This window comes from Hoplias malabaricus, chromosome 5 (assembly GCF_029633855.1).
Source record: "Hoplias malabaricus isolate fHopMal1 chromosome 5, fHopMal1.hap1, whole genome shotgun sequence".
In the NCBI taxonomy this organism is placed as follows: domain Eukaryota; kingdom Metazoa; phylum Chordata; class Actinopteri; order Characiformes; family Erythrinidae; genus Hoplias; species Hoplias malabaricus.
This window is the reverse complement of record NC_089804.1, coordinates 14,685,526-14,708,652: the sequence shown is the minus strand read 5'-3', so window position 1 is coordinate 14,708,652 and position 23,127 is coordinate 14,685,526. Positions and strand designations below refer to the sequence as shown.

The 23,127-nt window shown below is 42.1% G+C and overlaps 1 protein-coding gene across 1 annotated transcript in view; it reads right to left on the bottom strand.

Annotated features, from left to right (window-relative positions):
• Positions 1-189: 189 nt before the first annotated feature.
• spryd3 (SPRY domain containing 3) overlaps positions 190-23,127 on the bottom strand; it is a 38,447-nt gene continuing 15,509 nt past the window's right edge. The window contains exons 7-11 of the mRNA XM_066670102.1: positions 16,370-16,519; positions 11,755-11,812; positions 7,224-7,331; positions 6,795-6,931; positions 190-2,412 (exon numbers count right to left, since the gene is read on the bottom strand). Coding sequence (XP_066526199.1) covers positions 2,278-2,412; positions 6,795-6,931; positions 7,224-7,331; positions 11,755-11,812; positions 16,370-16,519 — 588 coding nt within the window. The 3' untranslated portion in view covers positions 190-2,277. The remainder of the gene's footprint in view (positions 2,413-6,794; positions 6,932-7,223; positions 7,332-11,754; positions 11,813-16,369; positions 16,520-23,127) is intronic.

Sequence of the window (23,127 nt, the reverse complement as noted above, 5' to 3'; positions counted from 1 at the left end):
GCTGAGACGGCCATAACTAACACGGCTCGCGCTGCAAATACTCTCTGGAATTTGACCCCTCTATCCACTGTATGGTTACACACATTCTGTACATAGTGCATCATTTTCCTGTCTGATGAATCTCCTCCTAAATGGATATTGGGTTATAATTATCAAATGGAATCTTGCTTAAATTCTGGACGACGAAGACTCGTGGAAATTATAGCTGTCTGTTACAGTGAAGATAAGGCAGTATGTTGCCAAAATAACACATGCTACAATTAAAGATTTTGCCCTTTATATCAACAAGAAACCCCACAGCAGCATTTGTGACCGAGTCAATTGTCCATCGTTCACTAAACACACCAATCGGCCACATTCAAGCACAAGAATTTCAAGTTTTCTGCAGTTGGCTGTCTACTGCTTACATAATCTGAACTGACAGAAGGCCTCCCCTCATAATGCCCATATTTAAACATATGTAAATGACCCAGGCTTTATTTTTACTTTATTATAAACGTAACAACTCGTATTACACATCGAATCTTTCAGTATTAGGTGAATACACGCTTTCTGGCTTTTTTGGGAGGCTTGAAGTTGGCAGAGATTATTTTAACGCCTCCTAAACTCAGTCTTAGAAAGTGGTTGCATTTTCGGCTTTTCCCAATCAAACTAAAGCCAGCAGCGTTCCACGTAACGTGGAGTTCAAACACGAGCCGTTACTTTTAATGTCGACCGTTTAAAAAGTCGTGAAGCACAACAGTGACGCAAAGCTTTGCCAGACAGATGTAGTTTAATGTAACCGTTTAACAGATATGTGAGACACCAAATTATATTCCCTTTTGATGAGAGGGCTGACGTGTCCGACTTGATCTGAGAAAATATAAGAAATTTGGCTTTGAACAACATGAAAAAATATTTGCAGATTGGTCTTAAGGTGAAAATGGAGTAGGTCTAAATGGCTGGAACAGAATGTGCAGATGTCACCACCACCCTTTATTATACATTTCCCAGCATTCTTCAGCACTCCTGAGTATGTAAAGGTAAAAAAACACATACTATTCACAGTTCTGTACCAGCGCGCTTCCATGTACTTAGACACACGGCTTTAAACCGACCTGCTCTAAAGTGCTTGTGGCATTAGTGAAATGGACTAGCTGACATTAAAGCACATAGATGGAGAATACAGTTTTAAATAAAGTAACCGAGTGAGCGTGTAGATGAAGACCATTGTAATCACAGTGAGAAGTGGATGATCGGGGGTGGGGGGAAAACCTGAGGAAAGCTTAAGACTTGCTTACAACTGCTCAAATTGATTTGTACTTTGTTGCAAGTGCGCTGAATACACCAGCCTTCTAAAGAAATAAACCGTACTGTCCCTTCTCTCACTTGCCTGGATTTGTCGTATTATTATTATTACTATTAATTTGGTTTTAGTTTTTGTTTGTTTTGTAGCAGCCACTGAACACACGCATCACTGTTTCCTACACGACGTTCCTTGGCTTTAGCCCTAGCCCTCGTTTTCAGGAAGAAGAGATAACGAAGTGGCACATGATTAACTCTGACATTCAGAAATACAGAACACAAAAAAAAAGGACGGAAATGTCACTAGCTTTAGGATCTGCTGAGGGGGCGGGGGAGTGTGGAACAGAGGGAATAGGAGTGTGATGACAATGCTCAGGGACGTGACTGCCCCTTGAATGCATGCTATTTTAAACTGAAATGCCAGCCCCTGCCCCTTCACCCCTTGCATTCATTAATTCATTCATTCATCCATCCATCCATTCATTCATCTTTTTCCTGAAATGATTCTTTGTTACTTCCTGTGGCATCTTGTTTGTTTCTACAGCAGCCCACTTATAAATTTACATTATGTACAAGCACATTAAAAATATATAGGAACATATGATCTAGCATTTTACAGAAAAAGTCTGTCTTCATACAATCTGTTATTTCTCTCGTTAGACAAATAGGGTTTGGTTTTATAAAGAACAGTCAGCAAAAATAATGAAAAAACATAGAACTCTGAGTTGAGATAAAGATTTAAAGATGATATCAGAGGCATCTGTTGTCTGTGTTTAAGTGAGAACCATGCATACGTTGTTTTGGGGGTCATGGCCATTGATATGAAAATGTCCATTCCCCTCGACCAGGTCTATTTTAAACCACGAATAATGATAAATAAACGTGAAATTGATTTGCGGTCCCCATTCTGATTTTGCGGTTATGATCTGAAAGCCCGGGGGCTTGCCACGTGGCATATGGGGCTAGCGCAGGATTAGCCGTGCCTGCTGTCCGTCAGCCGCTGAGAGGGTGCAGGTCCACCTTCACCTTCTCTCCACTGCTCAGCATGCCAATGGTGGGGTAGAAGCCTCCTGCTGGCACTACGACTTCCCTCTTGCCGATTATCTTCCCATTCCGGGTGAAGAAAACCTATGAGGAAAGCAGAGGGGGCAACAGTGAGTCAACATTTTCAGTCATAATAATAAAATCAGTTTAAACATAATTAATATAGCTAAACCAATCATCTCACAGCTCAGAAGAGCTTCACTTCTTTGTGATTGTCCTATGAAATTAAAATGATCTCTGTTTTGCCTGAGTGATAACTGAACTGCTGCTAAGCTGTGCGAGACGGTAAGGAAGTATTCCCTCATGTCAGGAGCCTGCCTGGAATCATCAAGTTAGCAAAAAATATCATGGTTAATAGCATCATTCATTCGTTCATTCATTCATTATCTGTAACCCTTATCCAGTTCAGGGTCGCGGTGGGTCCAGAGCCTATCTGGAATCATTGGGCGCAAGGCGGGAACACACCCTGGAGGGGGCACCAGTCCTTCACAGGGCAACACAGACACTCACACATTCACTGACACCTACGGACACTTTTGAGTCGCCAATCCACCTACCAATGTGTGTTTTTTGGACTCTGGGAGGAAACAGGAGCACCCAGAGGAAACCCACGCAGACACAGGGAGAACACACCACACTCCTCACAGACAGTCACCTGGAGGAAACCCACGCAGACACTGGGAGAACACACCAAACTCCTCACAGACAGTCACCCAGAGGAAACCCACACAGACACAAGGAGAACACACCACACTCCTCACAGACAGTCACCCGGAGGAAACCCACACAGACACTGGGAGAACACACCACACTCCTCACAGACAGTCACCTGGAGCGGGAATCAAACCCACAACCTCCAGGCCCCTGGAGCTGTGTGACTGCGACACTAACCTGCTGCGCCACCGTGCCGCCCTTAATAGCATCATGTTAATAATAAAAAGTAAAAATTAAGATAAAATTGTAAAATATAAAGTCATATCTGCATTAAAAACACAATAATTACACAAGCGCTTTTGTCTTCAATTGCAGAATGCTTCTGTACACCTCTGGGTAAAAGCTAAATAACTAACACTCATTTTAGGTGGCAGCCTCAATTCCTATTGCTGCTGAAGACAGTGTTCTTGAGTGTTTCATTGTGAGTTAGCAGAGCTAAAACAGGACTGAGAAAGTCCACTGTGAGGTAACAGCCTGCACCTACTGTGATTTATCATGAAACACTGCAGAAATATTTTGTGAATATGTAAGTTTGTTTAGGAGTGCTAAGATACACAGCAGCCATGACTGTGTATTATTATAGCATTTACTGGGCCTCAGGCCCAAGCTCTTCCAAAAAATAAAATAAAATTAATTAATTAAAAACACAATATATCAGTCGAATAGAAAATGGAAGAAAGTTAAGTGAAGATTTGGCCTCAATTCAGTACCTGAGTTCAGTAAGGTCAAGTGTGTGGAAATGAAATGTATCTGAGATAAACATAATGGTGGTTTTTGGAACTAAAAAGTGATTTAAAAAATTATGCTGACACTGCTGAGAGCCACAATAAGATCATGTAAATCGCCCTTTCAAACTTGGAGTATCAAGTCTCCTCCGAGGACAGAGGCTAATCTTTTTTGTTTGCTTTTATAAGGTTAATATTCATCCAACTACAAGACATGTTTCAAACAAGGCTGATGATTTGTTTTTGCCTGTATGCATGCAGATAACAATAAAATACAGTAGTGTTAATTGTATTAACAAGTAACGCACACAGATTAAGCAAGCAAAACTATAAAAAAAATGCACAAATCAAGTCCTGTCTTCCCTTTTAACATCAAGAAGCAATACAGTGAGCAACCCAATGCACCCATCCATGTTCTTGTGAAAGTGTGGCAAGGCACACAATCACCCATCCCCAGTAGGCAAAGCTAAAAGGCTCTGTGGTCAAGAGATTGTGTCAAGTCAGCGCTGAAATCCTTTTACAATAACATAGGCCTGGCTTCATTTTGACACTCAAGGAAATCAAAAGGACCCAGTGAGCACGTGCAGAAAGCTGGAACATAAAGATCTGCCCTTTTGCTGAGGGAAAGCATTGCTGCCTCGAAAAAAATGTGTGTGCACCCAACTCCAACCTCATCATCTAACAAAGACCATGACGATTAATTTATGTAGCTGTCAAATTAAGGCTTTGAGGTTTCGCAGTGACAAATGAGAACCTGTCAGTGAGCAGTTGTTATAAAAAAAGAGAAATATGAGATGATTATGCTTTTAAAAACACCAATGCTTTTGATGATGAAAGAGTGTGTGTCACACGCAGGCATCAAGAGCTAAAAAACACAGGGATGTCTGTCAAAGGGCCAAATGCTACAGCAACAAATGCTTTTAAGACAAGCATTCGTCTGAGAGTGTTTGCGTGTGCATGTGCGTGTGTGCAGGTGTACGCAGGTTTACCAGCTTGACAGTGAATGCCATTAATCTAACAACAAGTCATTAATTAACCAATAAATAATTAATCATCCTGCCAATAACAGTGCCTTTCAATTTTAACACTTGATAATACATATGCATCAAATGTAGTGAAATGTCTTCAAACCGTGCTTTACATACACAATAAGTAAATAAGTAATAGAAATAACACTATTAAGTGCAGAATTAAGATAATAAGTGTTTATATACATACACAAGTGCGGCATAAAACATTCCTTACTTTAGGCTACTTTCGAATTTCAGTAAAGAAAGTTGTGGTATCTGACTGACCAAGGGGTACAGGTGTGGCATTAAGCTTGGAGATGCAGGCTTTGAACTAATGCTGTGTTCCAGTGACTCCTTGTGACACTCTGTGAGGAGTGTGGTGTGTTCTCCCAGTGTCTGCGTGGGTTTCCTCCGGGTGACTGTCTGTGAGAAGTGTGGTGTGTTCTCCCAGTGTCTGCGTGGGTTTCCTCCAGGTGACTGTCTGTGAGGAGTGTGGTGTGTTCTCCCAGTGTCTGCGTGGGTTTCCTCCGGGTGACTGTCTGTGAGGAGTGTGGTGTGTTCTCTCTGTGTCTGTGTGGGTTTCCTCCGGGTGACTGTCTGTGAGGAGTGTGGTGTGTTCTCTCTGTGTCTGTGTGGGTTTCCTCCAGGTGACTGTCTGTGAGGAGTGTGGTGTGTTCTCCCAGTGTCTGCGTGGGTTTCCTCTGGATGACTGTCTGTGAGGAGTGTGGTGTGTTCTCCCAGTGTCTGTGTGGGTTTCCTCCGGGTGACTGTCTGTGAGGAGTGTGGTGTGTTCTCCCAGTGTCTGCGTGGGTTTCCTCCGGGTGACTGTCTGTGAGGAGTGTGGTGTGTTCTCCCAGTGTCTGCGTGGGTTTCCTCCGGGTGACTTTCTGTGAGAAGTGTGGTGTGTTCTCCCAGTGTCTGCGTGGGTTTCCTCCGGGTGACTGTCTGTGAGGAGTGTGGTGTGTTCTCCCAGTGTCTGCATGGGTTTCCTCCGGGTGACTGTCTGTGAGGAGTGTGGTGTGTTCTCCCAGTGTCTGCGTGGGTTTCCTCCGGGTGACTCTCTGTGAGGAGTGTGGTGTGTTCTCCCAGTGTCTGCGTGGGTTTCCTCCGTGTGCTCTGGTTTCCTCCCACGGTCCAAAAACACACACTGGTGGGTGGATTGGCGACTCAAAAAAAAAAAAAAAGTGTCCGTAGGTGTGAGTGTGAGTGTGTGTGTTGCCCTGTGAAGGACTGGCACCCCCTCCTGGGTGTGTTTCCGCCTTGCGCTTAATGATTCCAGGTAGGCTCTGGACCCACCGCGAACTGGATAAGCACTTACAGATAATGAATGAATGTTGTATACAGTGGGCGGATCTTTAGCCAAACACCCAAACTGTTTACCAAACTATTTACTACTTAAACACCTGGTATATACAACGTTCCGATGAGCACCTGAACGCAGCATAAAAGTCACCAGTTCAATCCACTAGAGCAGCAGGTAAAAATAGGGATGGGTGGATTGAAGCAATAGTGCTTTCTCCTCCCTCAGCACTCATTACTGAAGTGCCCTTGGTTGGTTATATGTTAAATGTGGAGTACAAATTTGGTTGTACAGTTGTACAATTATGATAAAAGTATGTAATAATGTATACAGGACAAATACCTGACATTTATGTAACACCTTCTATAACCCAGATGTTCACATTAGTCTTACACATCTGAGCCCAATAACAATAACAACCAGATGCATAGCCGTGTCTGTTACCAGGTTTTGTTATTACAATACAACAACATCAATTAGGACAAGATTTGTATACTGTGGGAGTTTTGTGTAATTACAGGAGATCATTCATCCTGTAATTATTACTAATCAGACATTGCAAGCTTGTACTGGATTAAAAGAAAAAAAAAAAATCAATGATCTCATCAGTAATTACTCAAATTACACTACATCCTCAGGTTAAACTAGTTCAACTTAGTTTACGCTTCCACTGGGGCCCAAGGACAAGACTCAAGCGTTAATGTCAGAACTGCTTACCATAACCTTTCTTCCGTCCTGCTCTTGATCTGCATCATCACCCTCTTCCTCCTCGTCCTCATCATACAAGTACAGAAAATTTTGGACTCTGCCTGACTTTGGCCGTTCATCCACTGCATCCCCATCATCGACTTCATCTGAAGGAGAAATATTTATCAGCTCAACACTAAACACAGACTACAGGAACACTTCACAGAGAAATGCTAACATTTGCTACATTCAGTTTAGTTCCAATCTAGTTTATCTGATTCTGGGAAACTGCCACATTTCAACAACTTTTATCAGCTGGCATGTAGCACGGTATGGAATGAACCCCAAACCTGAGCACAGTACTAATTAAGGCAAGCACACTGTAATGACACAAACAATTACACAGCCCTATACACGCACCCATTTTTTGCTTTAAAAGCATCTCGTGAGAGATCTTACCTTCATAATCACGGGGGAACATGATCCCACAGCCCATGATGTCTCCTTCAAAGCAGCGTGGCCCAAATGGATCTCCAACTCCACTGCCATGGAAGATCTTACCATCATCTGTTGGACACAGACAAACCGAAATATTAAAACGATACTTTTGTTTTTAACTTTTACATTGTCGAAACCGTGACAGAATTACGGTTACAGCTAAACTCCAACAGACGATAAGGGTTTGTTTTACAAGCCTTACACCTGCAGGCCAGTCAGCTACTTCATGCTTCTATAGTCTACAAGGCCATGGCTGATGGCCACCATGTGTCAGCAGCCTAAACCTAAATGTATAGGAGGGTTATATAGTGTGTAGGAATGACAGACAGATTATATGGTCAAGCACATGGAGAGACATACTGCATACTGCTAAATCTCATAACTGCTATTACTCTTCATATACTTGGACCAGCCACAACATTAAAATTACATACATACCCACTTGTGTGTGTCTAACAGAGTGGACACAGTGTTTAAACACTCCAGCAGCCACTGCTGTGTCTGATCCACTTACACCAGCACAACACCCAAAACTTACCTGCTCTGTGGGGGTCCTGACCATTGAAGAATAATGTGAAAGGAGACTAACAATGTATGAGCAACAGATGGACTACACTCTGTACTTGTAGAACTACAACGTATGGGTGCACCTGTATGGTCAGAATGTGAAAAAAGGTTATGGCTGATCAGTGTCTGTTGATACCTATGGCATTATACAACACTAAAACACATTGGTGAACGGCTGAACACACGGTTAAAAGACAGGCTTGCATAATATGAACTAAAATTACTTGTTTGTTCATGTGAATGCAATCATTGTTTTATAACACTCACAGGTACATTTATGATGCACACAGCACACATTAAAAACCCAGTGTCTGGAATGAGTGCAATGAAATCAATACTTTGAAAATCACTGTTGTAATAGCGACTAAGAATCTGTGATGAAACCTGCAGGATTAAAAAAAAACAAAACAAAAAAAAAAAAACTTGGTGGTTTTCCACACCTGCTCCTCCATGTTGAGACCTTGTGTGAACTGAAAACATCCCTGTTAAGTTAGAACATTCCACTCGTATTTAGTTCTTAATGATCCCAGAACTTGTTATGCTCCTGATACAGAGACTGACAGCACAAAACAAAGTATAGCTCTCTCCTCATTATCTAAAGTTCTTCCACGCTCTCTTATTTGAGGGCTTGGCATAAAACAAAACCAAACAAAAGATGCCAAGACAGAGGCAACAACAACAATAAAAGAGGGAGTGAAAGAAAGACATCGACTAGGTAATCTGCAAAAGAAAAGCCCATTACACCGCATGGAGGGTAAATATTTGTGGAGTTGTCATGGGACCCGTCCCCGGCCCAGGATACTGTTTAAACAATCTCTATCTGAATGCGGGGAGGGTGATGGAGACACTGTATCATTAAGACTCCCATGCGGGCCCCTGTCACACAGCTAAAAATAGTTTGGGGGTAGTGGGGGTGGGTTAGCAAGGGGTGTTTGGGCGTGCTTTTTCAGCCTGCTGGAGCACTTTTAGGCATTCTGGCACCTGAGCCGATAGGAAACGGTACACCAGAGAACGCACAGGGCTTTTCCGAACCACAGGCCATTTCCCACTGACCCGTCTGGAAAAGACAAGAGAAGACATCTCCGCTGGGATGCCACTGACTCCAGTGATTCCGCAAACAAGGCAGATACTTTATGTTCCTTCAGACTTAAGAGAAAAACCAGGGGCAATGGTCCCTAGTACACGTCAAACAAACACAGAGTTTATCATGCGTATGAAAAAAAGGCAAATACATAAAAAAGAAGCAAAAAAAACATTCATAAATAAAGCCCTTTGCGAATAAGGGCAAAGTTGTAATTGTGTCCGTGTACCACTGCATTTTACCGTACTTGAATCGAGCACTTTGTAGAATGGACAATGTAAGTGATGACCCACTTGGCAAGGAGTTGAATTAAACTCCAAGCGAAGCAGTGCGTCTCCCCTCACTCTCTGACAAAAGGTTTAAAACCTTGTACTAATGACAGGAGTCATGAACCAGCTCTTGATAAAATATCTGAACATAACAGAGGGCTGTGACGGATCCCATTTAGGGCTTTGCTCCGGGTGTCTCTCTGGAACTGTACCAGGCAGTGGCATCAAGTGTGATGACTACCGTCACAGATGGGGGCTTCATATAGAATGGAGTGCCTTAATGAGGCATGCTGTCCTCATCTGGCCTGCTGCTGAGGCCTTGCCAAAGCTGCCTTCAGGAGACACGCATCATAAACAAAGCATTATGAAGTGTCCCAGAAAAAGCCTCCTCAAGGTCCCAGTAACAAACAGCCATGGCTTGATGGGTGCGATAAGCAGGCAGGCTCCTTCAGTGCACAGGGAGGAATAATAGTGGAGAGGTAGTGATGATAAGGCTACATGAATCCAAGCACAGATTTGATGAGTAATCCTGACAGGGCCAAAGATTTAGCTTGTAAGTCCGTTTGTAACATAGCCCCCCTCAAAGTTATGGCATAAAAAGCCTTAAAACAGTGACGTCCAAATTAGTTTATTGAGGTGTGTTTGGTAAGACAACTCCAGCTTTAGGATGTAACAAGCCAAGGGGTTAATCACATGCTGGTGCATGGTGTTCTCTAAGTGTTGAGATGCTGATGGAGGGTTTGGCACATGTGCTACAGAGACCAGGCAGAGGCTGCTGCTGTGGAGCCTCGGATCATAGCGCATGCCTGCATGTGAACTCGAGCATAGTGAAGCAAACCTTGCACACTGCATGGAAAACCACATCCATCACTCACCTCACTAACAAAAAAATGATTAACGGGAGCTCTACTGGGGCGCGCACATTTTTTGCGGCTTTCTACAGCAATAAGGCCAAAAGCCACGGGGACACACATAACCCCCAATGAGTGGCAGAGCCCCGAGCCTGAGCCACATCGGCTGCCATGGTGGTCACACCACACCATCCACAGTGCACATTGCTTAATTAAAACCAGCACCTTTGCAAGATGGTACGAAAAACACACTGTGATCCATAAAGCAGAAGGTTTTCAACCAACATCACTGACTTTTAAGTAAATTACCATAAAAACCATTTAAATATTTAAACAAAACAAACCCACATGCTGAACATACTGTAATTGGTAATTGTAGGATGCATTAAAATCTGAGTTTAACCCTGCATTTTCTCATCATGAGGCTAATGCAACCAAGCACAGCCTGTTCGTGGGCTAATCCCCTTAGCACAAAGCTGTGGGTGTCAGGACAGGTGTGTTAAGTGAAGGGAGAGAACACAGTTGGTTGTCTTTGCAAGGGACTAACTGCGCAAGGTTACTAAATTCTATCTGATAAAGCGGAATCGCTTCTCTCTACTGTGCGAAGATGGGAATCTGCCGACTGAGATAGACCGCTTTATCTGGTCCAGGTTTTCAGAAGCCTCATTCTCCTTGCTAATCGGCCTTCCATCTTCCATTTTCTGTTATCAGGCCCTCGATAAGCTGCAGACACAGAGCCCACAGATCCAGAGGTTCAGAGATGTGGCTGCTGACCACACTCAAGAAAGCCCCCTTGTAATCCAAGTAGAAGCACATGCACATGCACATGAAACAGGGGGAGATACTGAAGCAGATTTACAGCTTTAGATGAAGTTCATTCAGAAACGAATGTGTAGCATTTAAAAGCAACCATACTATATTAAAAAACGGTCAGTAATTCTGGTTCAGGGGCTAAGGACAATTCGTTAGACTCAAGAATACTTATTATTATAACAATCTGATTGTCATTTTTTCAATCCTAGGTTCCTGGGAAAACTCAATACACACCTCCACTATCAATGGTACATTCACAAATACGCTGTGTCAACTGTCTTTGGGCACTGATGCACCTCCAATTTGGACCTTTCACTGATCATATTCTGGAAGGTCCCATTCGTATTCTGACCACAGCACACATTTACACAGTTCTCAGACCATCTGAGATGAGCTTAAGCCCAGAGTAATCAGCATATCCTGCATAGAACTAATGTAATTGAGAACTTTCTCTTTGCATAAGAGAGTTTCAGATTGCATTTCATGTGGCAGCAGCGAACTGTGTTAAGTGGCAACAGTCTTTTGAATTACTCCCGAGCACATGTGCCTTTATTTATGACAGTTTCTCTTGCCACACCATCTGAAGACTCCAAGGTCATGAACATTCAACATCAGTGTCATTCAACATTCAATCCTTGCCCTACAGGGACAGAGATGGCCCAGATTCCCTGAATTTTATTTGTGGCGGATGGCGAAAGATCTAAATTCTTTGCGATATGATTAGAAATGTCTGATAAACGAGTTTTGGCATAAAATCGTGACCCATCTCACTTGCAAAGACTGAGCCATTGGAACAAAAATAAGGTCTTTTGCGATACAGCACTGCACAGCGAAACAGTCCCATTCTTTCTGTTCAAAAACGAAAGTGCTTGTATGAAACAGACTGATTAAAGATACAAAGGTGAACCCACCTGCATGATACGCTACTGACCCCCTGCTCCAGCCCGGGTGTCTGTTCTTTGGGTAATCCTGGAAAAACACGAAGAACAAAAGGAAAAATTACTGTTAGTTTATTAAATCCTACAAAATCCTATGCTTTACATGTGTAGAAGATAATGCCATTGAAAGCTGCATGTACAGTACCATTAAAAAAGCCTCACTCAACACTTTCACATCAATGTAATTATCCACACTTCAACACTACAGACATAAAACAATTACTGTGTTACGTCTGTGTTTTGGCTTTTTGGGGAACGGGCTGCCAGGGTGTTATCACATAGCAGTACGGATTACGTCCTTTGTGTACATCTGTGCCATTCAGAAGAGCTAATTTATTTTTTTATTTCATGATAAGATCAGGAAACGGATCAGAGTTAATTATCAGAAATGTGACCTGCAGAAGTAATACGCAACTCTCATTCATTCCCAAAATGTTTCAGCTTTTCCTAACGTCTGAACACACAGATGGAGCATTGATCACTTAACAGTGTGATTTATGGGGATGGTCCTCTCAGGATATGAAGGGAAAAGTAAACAGAAACACTTTCTTGCCCTGGGGAGCTGTGCTGTGCTTGTAATGTATCTGTAACGCTATTCAGTTTGACATGGTTTGTCCAGCTGGGTTCACAAATACAGAAGACATATATTAGTAATAAAAAAAAATGTGAGTGTAACATTTTATTACTGATTATTTTAGACAATGCTACCTTGTCTCAGTAAACAGTAATAGCCATGGGAAGACGAGGGTGGAGTGGGGGCAGTGTGCTGAAAGTGAGGAAACGAGAAGACACAGAGCTACGAGGGTTACGTTCCCCACTTTATCCAAAATCCTCATTCTTTGCTTTGAAACCGCAAGAGCTGTTTTTTTCGTCAACTCGTCACCAGGATTACCCTTCCTCACGTCACGGTCGGGGCTCATCGAAGGATTTGGCTGACTGTAGTGTTATGCCATAAACTGAATGCCGTTTAATATGTTTATCTAATTAGGAAGAGAGACAGGGTCAGTGACAAGTGGAGCAGAAGCTGACGGATTTACTGTCCCTGTAAAAAGCCACAGACTGCAAGATGGATGACATGCTTAAACCTCCAACCCCTTATTTCAATCCCTGGGTACAGTTAAGAACCTTCTCAATGTAAGCATTGTGTGGGGTGTTTTGATTAGGATACATTAGAACATTCTGCAAAAGAGACTATTGAGATAATGGCACTCAGTGAGGAGACAGATATAATGGAAAGACCTCTTGGGAAACTGCACATGTCAAAATGAATGATTTTCATATTTTGATTTCATTTTGTAGGAAGTTTATGACTTGGGTTCCTGACATTGTTGGGAATGTTTACACATTCCATACATTTGCTCGATTGCATCAGTGTTCCATATCAAGTTCCGTACACAAACACACACAAGCATAGACACTTAGCAATAATACTATACAGAGCACATTATCGTGTCAATCAAGCATGCAGGTAGCACAGGAAAGGAAAACACAGAACTGCTGTAGGTCTTAAAGAAAAGCTTTCAAGAAACCCTCTCCACTGCTTGAAAAAAGGAGAGTATCTTCGCCTCTGAGTAAGCTGCAAAAGCCATTAAAGTGAGGCATCATGCTTCCGAGGAACACAAACAGAAGTGTCTGTGTCAGTGGTACTGTCCTATCTGATCCACGGGGGCTTTTTATCTGCGTTATTTGAGCAGCCTGCATTTCCACACTGTGGCAATATCAACAAGTGGCCAAGAGGTTGCTGATGGAGGTTGATGGCTATCTCCCAGCTACAAATTTAGCACAGAGATAAGCGAGGGAGTGTAAGGTACGGGGCCCCAACCGCCACAATGAGGGTAGGGTAGCAGTGTGAAAAGATTCCTTTGTGCCAACCTCTTGTCAGTGTTAAATTCTAAACATCAAATTCAGCTGGAGGTAAATTCCCTGGCCTCTGAGGGTGTTTGTATGAGTATTGTCTTTCTGTAGAGCAGCAGGATGTTGAGGTCTAGAGGGCAAGCTGAGGTTGTGTTTCCCCTCAACATAACCTTTGCTAAAACAAATAAAATAAAAATGACATTTCTACAAACTTCCTGTACCAGGGGAAAGAACAGTACAAACACGCAAAGAGTGTAAAGCACGATGTATGAATTAGGGTGGTACAATACATAGTGTCACTGCCATAAAGCTCCAGGGTTCTGGGTTTGTGATTTCAGACCCTACCTAGGATTACTCTCTCTGAGGTGTGGTTCTCCCTGTGTCTGCTTGGGTTTCCTCCGGGTGCTCACCCACAATCTAAAACCATACACTGGTAGGGAGCACAAGTGCGAGTGTGTGAAGCCAAACACTGCCCCTTGACAAATAAATGCAAGTTTACATTATCATTTACCTTTTCTACTAACAGGAAGTGATTAACCGTTGCTATGACAATGTACACCATACCAAGGTGCAACTCTAAAGGGTGCTTTCAAGACACAATTTAATTTAAAAAGTGCCCTATATCTAGCTTTTACCACTTTCTCCACTACAGAATCGTGTAGGGCTTTAAGACCACAGCCAGCCAATATTGATTTTGGGACATGTCCCTTGCGTACAGAGGGTTCTCTGGAATGTTGAACACCTCCCCATCAGTACTTCTGAAAGAGTTCTCAACCAAGTCAAGACACAGCCCTGTTGACATATTTTTTTTATTTATTTTGGGTAGCATTACACAACTTTTGTTGCCCCTGTCCAAACTTTTTTTTTTTTTTTTTTAAATATTGCTGCCATCAAATTCAATATGAGCATATTTTTTTAAAAAAAGCAATATCTTTGAAATACTCTCTTTGACCTATTTTCAACTAAAAATAGGGTTTGAATTATTCGCAAAACATTGCGTTCTGTTCATCACAGCATCCCGAACTTTTCTGAAAACGTAGTTTGTAACACAGACACACACAGCACACCGCATGGGAACTGATGCAGTGTCAGCTGAGGTTGTGGAAAGGGAAGAGAGGAAAGGGCAGTCTTGTTCGGGAAGGCCAGAGGCTGATAAGAGACAAGGCTATTGATTTGGCCGTCGATGCTGGGCCAATGGCGCGCCGGGACTTTTTGCCGCCTCTAATTAGGGCCATGCAGACTTTTTTCCTTTATCCTAGCAACTGGTGTATATTCCGGATGCAAGTAGAAGTGCTCCTGAGCTGCAAACAACTGTTGGCAGCAAAAGAGTTGGGGAGGGCTAAAGCTAAAGCCTGCAGGGTGAGGGTTCACTGATCTCAGATAACAGGTCTTCTACCATTACCTCAGCCCCCATTTAGTCGTATAGATTCCAATACTTGTACTGAATCCAGGAAGTTATTAGCAATCTTAAGATGTACTTTATGCATATCCTTTTCATGTGCTACAACACAGGCATGTCTGCCTTAATCCCCAACCAAATTCAGTGCATTCTCCTTATTCTAACAGGTCCTAATACACAAGGCTATGCAGGTAATTAGAGTCGGTCAAATCTTTGTCTACTTTACTTGGCAACTAGAATGCTTTAACACCCTTTTACACCTATTGTGTGTATATATTTATGCTCTTAGTGACTGATAGATATTGCGCTTTTCCCCTTTATATCTGTCAGCACAGGAGGTGAGCGAGTGATTAACCGAAAAGGTAGATATATACTCTCTCTGAGATTTGTAAATCATAGCATGCATGTGACAAAGGATGCTGTGAGAAGCCTGAGGTCCAACACAAGTAAACAGCAATTAAGCAACCCTTCAATGACCTGCTTTACCACCTTTGTTGGCCTTTGCCATCAAGCCTGTGTAATAAAATGCAGATGCTCAAGGACCACAACTTTCCAATGGAAACACCTTTGAAAATCCTCCCCCTCTATCCCCAGTTGCGTTTTTACCCCCTCGTAGAACGACAAGCCAACGGCCTTGCTCAACCTTCTGTTTGACAAGTCTGTTTACTGTCTGTGGGTGCAGACTTGAGAGCAATTATCCAGGCTCCAGCCATGGCTACCCAAGACAAAATGCAAGGAGATGGGGCAGCCCTGCAACCGTTTTTGTCCACACATTCACAGAACTTGTTACATGTTTAACAGAGAGAAGCATCGACAGATAGAGAGAATTTGACATTATTAAGATAATCAAGAGAGCAGAAATACGGAGAAATAAAAGAGAAGTCAGTAGCGTGTTCTAGGAAACATAATAATACTTCTTTGCTCTTGTAAATTTAAACACTCTTTCGCGATTAATAGGGTGTTTTGCGATGGCCATTCAAATACATTTACTTTGTTGTTTTTAAGGCACTTTGTCAAAGATTTGGAGAAACGCTTAGATCACCGCCCTGCTGGAAGACCATGTCGCAACCACGTTTCAGTTTTCTGGCTGGTGCCTTAAAGTGTTGCTTCAGTATTTCTAACTAATCCTCATCCTTCATGAAATCATTTGCTTTCTTAAGTGCATTAGTCCCTGTCACAGCAAAACAACCCCACAACATGCTACCACCCTGGTATGTGTTCTATAACCAACTGAATACACGTTCCATTTAATATCTTATTCTCTCTACAGTGTCAGCAATGCCTTATCTTTGTAATGTGTCTGTAATGTTGAATTCAAGCAATATAAAGACTTACTCTTCGAGCGAGGCCCAAGGCAATGTAGCATTTCTCTCCAGGGTCCACAATTTCCACTTCGAAGTAGTGGCTCCGTGTACAGAGCGGCTGGCGAGCCTGAGCTAGCCCCACATCCATGATGCTTTTTCCCTTCCCCACGTATTCCAGCAGCTGAGGAGGCACATACCAGAAGGGTTATGGGCAATGAAACACATCAAAGACCTGCAGACCAGTGTGGTTATGGGCAAATGAAGGCTCTATCGTTTTAATTACAGTAACTTAGAGTCTAGATTTTCTAATTCAAATAAAACACAGGTACAAGGAACTCGCCTGGTGGGAAAAAAATTTAATATCAAAAATCCCATATTAAGCTTGGTTTGGCTGAGGATATACTGTATAAACATATGAAGATCAACTTGGGTGAAGCCAGAAAAATATAGCAGAAAATACAGTAGCAACCTTCAAGACAAAATAATATATATAAAATACATTTACTAATTTGTTCATTCATTTATTAGTGATGTAGTATTTGCTTATTTTAATCTTAGACAGTCTTCTCTACAGTACAACATGTACACTAAAAAGAACATGAAACCCAAAAAGATTCTGTGTAATAAATGGTGGCAAATGCAGCGGTTGGCTGAAATGTAGTCCAGGATTCTGAAGTAAATATTCAGATAATATCCAAGACCTGGAAGAATGCAAAGCAAAATATTTACTGCTACAGGAGGATTTCTAAAACATTTTTTACTGGGCTGCTTCCAAAGGATGTCTTGACACTGATTTTGTTGACTAGTTTTGGGGCTTCAGCATGTGATACAGATGGAATTAAATCCTGCACTGCTAGGCAGCAATTGCAAAATAGGTGTGTCCTCTTTTGAGAAGTGTTTCTACCAGATGAGTGATTTTATTGAGTACCTTTTCCCATGTTTGTTTCCATGTTTATAGGTGTGTGCATAGAGATGCTGTTGTAATAGGTTGACTAAAGAAGAGAATATGTTGACCATTCTTTTTAATAAGCTCCCAGAATTACACAGGTGCAGCCACGTGAGGAAGCTGAAAAGGTGGCATTAAGTGGCCTCACCTAACAAAAAAAACTGATTTATTTTGAAATAATTAGCTGAACAAACCCACTCTGAACATTTTAAAATGTATCCACCAGCCCTACCTTTATTGTAAATGGGGGAGTGCGCGTTTTTCCAAATTTGATACAATCTTAACAGGTAAGGGGCCATTTACGTGCAGTTTTAATACCTCCAGTTTTAAGTGTTTTTATTCTTCTGAACAAACATTTTGGGTGCTGGAAGTGTAAAAACTGCTCTAATTCTTGATTTACAACATGACGTGGATTGATCCTGTGGATGTATACACTTGTATGACAAAGGCACTTAAACCCACTAAATGCTTTAGCCTCCTACAATGCCTTTTCATGAACATCAAGAGACAGACCGCCATTTCAACGAGTCACAGTGTCTGCATCCACAGAGGGCTGTGCTGTTCATTCATTCATTCATTCATTATCTGTAACTAGCTTATCCAATTCAGGGTCGCGGTGGGTCCAGAGCCTACCTGGAATCATTGGGCGCAAGGCGGGAATACACCCTGGAGGGGGCGCCAGTCCTTCACAGGGCAACACACACACACTTTTGAGTTGCCAATCCACCTGCAACGTGTGTTTTTGGACTGTGGGAGGAAACCCACGCTGACACGGGGAGAACACACCAACTCCTCACAGACAGTCACCCGGAGTGGGAATCGAACCCACAACCTCCAGGTCCCTGGAGCTTTGTGACTGCGACACTACCTGCTGCACCACCGTACCGCCCCTGTGCTGTTCAATGTGTGCAAAATAGATGTTGCAGTTGATAAGGTCCAATGAGAGTGGGGGGGGGGGGGCAGCTTTATTATAATTAGTTTTAAGAAACTATTTAAGTTTAAGTCTCACAATCTCAAGGACAGACAGGCTAATAAGCATCTGAGAGACCAGTGTGACAGTTCCTCATATGCTATTCTTGATGTCCCCATATTGACCTCAGAGGCTTTCCTCTGGCAATCCTCCTAAACAACTTGTTGTTATCTAGGTGGCATATGATTGTTGTTTGAGGGACTTCCTGACCTAAATGAATCCTCGATGTGCGTGTGGTCATCATGGATGTCTACCTGAAACAACCGGGGGTTTGCATTTTTTAAGACCCTACTGCGGGTGCTGCCTCTGTTGTTGATCTGTGTTCTTTATTGCTCCTGGGTTCTCATCATCCTCCTCATTCTTCATGCCAGGGCCAGTCGACAGTTCAATTTTAGAAGCATAGATAAAATGGTACGAGTCACACCTTCCTGATGACTCGATGCCGAGTAACAGGGGGAGGTTGGCCACTCCCAATGGCTCCAACAACTCCCGGCACGCTCTGGTGATGGTGCTGACAGATCCAAACACTTTCATCCATGGTCCTGCGTGGGGGTTTCCCACTTGTTTTGTTGACCTGCTGCCCAGGCAACAGGTGTAGCACTGTGAATAGGCTTCGGAAGCATCTCAAAGAGGAAGAGATTGGAAGGGGTCGGGAGACGACGGGTTGGCTCATTTCCATCGATGAGAGTGCTTCTGTCATTCGTGCAATGCAAGTCCTGTTCATCAGTCATAGTCGATCTGCAAAACATGCTTTCACCTACAGTCACCATGATTGATTACAATGGAACTGATGAAGACAGCTTCTGCCATTAAAACAAGAGTTAAATAGAGCTTCTGCTGAAACACTGCATGTCTCTGCACTCTAAAGGAGAGGCACTTCAATCTAATTGACACAATCCTCCATTAAGAGGATTGATGGAACATTTTCATGCTGTCTTATGTGCCAGATACAACTGTCACTCAAGGTTTCCAAGGAGTTCCAAAATATTTCTAAGGATCCAGGCAGATGATCAGACCAAAACATGGGGAGTGGTGCTCTTAGATCTCTTTTTCTAAATGTTTTTTTCTTCCTCTTTCTATAGACCATCTTTATTATTAATATATTATTTTTGCAGAGAAGATTCCAACAGCAATTATGAATCCTTCCAAAAATAGTGGAAGCATATCTGATTAATGATACACATAATAAAAGTGATAATCTTTTACGCCTTTGACACACTGTAGAAGGTACAGAAGTATCAGATAAATTTAATTTGTACGATGCTTCTCCCAAAAGCAAGGATGATTTGCAATTACAATTCAACAACAAATAAGGCATAACAACAAAGTTCACGTGGTGTCAGGCAGGAAAACTTTCCCAGCCACTTTGTAGTGGTCCCTGGCTCGAAGCTGCTGTTTATAAGGCAGTTCCAAATATAGTAAAACATAACAATAAGTATTCAGGCTATCAAAGACCTATCCCTGATGAGGGTTTGTTAAGCTGAAAAAGTATGTGGTCTAAGGACGTAGATAAGAACACCATCTTCTCTCTTTAACCCTGCTTTCCAATCCAACAGGGCTTGATATGATTTTTTTACTTTGAGGACAGTAAGTGCAGCCAGTGGTAGGTCCTTCCTGCTCACAGCCCACCACTGTATTTTGTAAAATATCATGCAAAAAAATAAATAAATAAATAATAATAATAATAATTTAATTATTTTATGACGAAGAGCAGAAGGGTGTTAAAGACCATGAGGTGTAAAATTTATTGTGATGTGCTCTGCAGAAATTACACCAAGAAAATCCCCTTTTTTTGTAAATGTCCCTGAAAAAATACAAACTGTTTCGGTTGAGAAAACCTCTAAAACATCAATCATGCAGGAGTGGAAGAAATACGTTTTATTGCAGCAGACTAATTATCAAAAATCAAAAATTTCAAAAGTGTTACGAGTTACTGATTTAATTCTTGCTCTTTTTAAGATGTTGTGTGTAGAGACTGGTAAGACAATCAAAAACTAGCAAAACAAAGACTAGTTCAAAATTCCTCTAAATTCTTTAAAAAAAAAAATTAAAAAAATTTATACTCATATAGCCACATATTTAGTCTCAATTTGAAGTCTCATAAATAAAGGGCTTCAATTATTTTGTTTAAAACAACTCTAACAAACATTAAGCACAACCCAAAGCCACTTTTCATTTATGCAATTAAACACTTGTAAAATGTAGGGGGTTTCTACACAACAAAAATTACATGAAATTTCATTGTTCGATCATTTCACATATTCCAACTGTTCCCAACTGTTCCAACAGAGACCTGTCCCCTGAGTAGACTGAAGTGTCTTGATCACTGCCAACTGCTACTTACAATGACTAAAAGCAATCGCAGATATGATTCCTGTTAACACCATGCAGCCCAAACCAGACGCCTGACTCATATCTCTACAGTGTCACCTCACTTTCAATCATGAACAGGGTAAAAACATAAATACAGTCACACCCACAGTGGAAATCTCTCTTGTTAAAGCAGGTTACCAGGCCTCAACCTGAAAGCGATAAAGTCTGCATTTCCCTTTTTCTCACGCACTCTTGTTCCTACAGTCGAGAGGAATCAAAAACTGTTCCACTGTGCTCACATTCTGGTAGAGTTTCAAAAGGAACCAGAGAGTTTACAGGAAAAAGATGAACCCTGTTTCACTGAAGGAGCCAGCTCATTGTCTCCGCATGGAAGACTCCATCTTAATCTTCAAATGGGTGTGGATTCAATACAAAATAAAAGATATGTGCCTCAGAAAGGTCACAGGACGGAGAGAAGGCAGAAGGGCTTATGCGTAAACATGTCCCAATTTCACCAGCATGTTTATGCTAGGCAGGCTAGCTGACAGTGGTTAGCATTACTGTAATCCTAAAAGACATTCCACAATGATTTAATTGTTCTAAAATTTTAATTGTTAGAAAAAAAAAAAAAAAAAAAAAACTGTAGAGTAAGCATCTTGTGGCCCCGGTACCATGCTCGGGGAGCCAATGCGGTGAGAGGCTTCGCCACATGGCCGTAACTGGGACTGCAGTAAATTACAGAGCTGAGCAGACACATTACACACTGCAGCCGAATGACACTCATCTGCCACTGCCACCAGATTCCCTTAGTCACTTCATTTGCTCTCTCTTGCCAACATCAGCACAGAAACATGTGGACTCCTAATGCTCAAAGTTAGCAAAAGTGCCAAAGGATCTGTGCTAATAATCCTGTTCACTGGAAAGAACACAACCATGGATTTGTGTCCCCATTAGTGAGCAGAGCTGAGGGCAATGCGTGTATTTGTGTAGTCATGTGTGTAAACAGACAAAATACAAAGAAAATTAAACATGGTGGCTACTCGATCCTGCTTTTAGGTTTTTAACGTTTTTATTTTTACAGGAAACAGAAGGTTATACAACATCAGAAACACAAATTTAGACTGCTCAAGTTGGTTTAAGATCATACAAAATTATGATGCAGTATGCAACTTGCACATGCACTTTGGTGGGGCTTAAGCTTCCACTACTCATTACACAAATTAATATTTAGATATATTTTTGGGACTCTAAAACTGCCACTGTAATTGTCAGGCTTAACTGTTATGTCTACGTAGGTTGGAGTTTGTGGTTGTATGTTTGTGCAGATGTACAGGATTGTACAAATCTGTGTCTGGTGGCTGGATGTGTACAAAAAAAATGAAAACGAGAGATAGAGGCCCAGGTGGAGTCTGCCCGCTCCACAGCACAGAGGGATTAAACGACCAGGCACAGTCGCTGCTGTGGCAACAGGCACAGGGATCTCTGCCTTGTGTTCGCATAGAGCGGCACGTACACACAGGCGCCAGCCAAACGCCTCCTCATTATACGAACAGTACAGCAGGAAAAAAAATATATATTAAACCACCTTAGTCTACTTATCGTTAAGTTTCACACCATTGAACACAGCAAGAGCTCTAGGTAAGGCAGTGAGGTCTAAACTCTCTCTCGATCTCAACACTACCTTGATGGTCATTAGCAGCAGCAGCACTCATTAAATCTGGACAGAAACAGCTGAGGCACTCAGTGTTAATGCTTCTCCACTCTCTGACCCGGCAAGTTAAATTTAAACACATAATTCCTCATCTAGACCACAGAGACAAAATTAATCTATGTGTGGTTAGCTGCTTGCACCACAAAATCTAAAAATTAAATTATGCCTTGAGAGTCAGCAACTGTTTCCTTCGCAGATGTCAATGTACAATTAACAATTTACATAAAACGTGTCTTTTCTCTGAAAGTGTTCAAGGGATGTTGCCAAAATGCATTAAAAAAGCATATTTACATCGATAGGGAGGCACTTCCTCAGTGGAAATGATCACGGCTCACGATCATTCGAGGGAGTTAGTAATCAGTCCTGGAAGACACAAGGCAGCGCAAAAATATTCTCCAGCTATTATCCATGCATGGCTAAACCGAAGAAAGCTTGGGCTTGCCATGATGACAATCAACACTGACTTGGGATGCAATGCCCGCTTATGAAAACAGTAGCGCCCGTCCCATTGGCAGAGCTCATAAACAGGCTCCAGAGAGGGCAAGAACTTGACGTTCTGTGCATTCTGTGGCTGAAGTGTTCTCCAATCCAGCTCATAAAATACATACCAGTCAGAACAGCTGAGCAAAGCAGAAACAAAGAAGCGCATATACACCCCAAGTGATGAAACAATCTGTCATGTTCATGCGCAATGTAAAATGTAGGGTGGTAGTTGGAAGCACTGCATTCAAATTCATTCCGAGGATACCGTCCTTGACCTTTAACCTGCTGGTTATGGGACAATGTGAACATTAAAATTTACAACCCAAATAATACAGCTGCAGTTGCAAACTTGAAGCTTATTGGTGC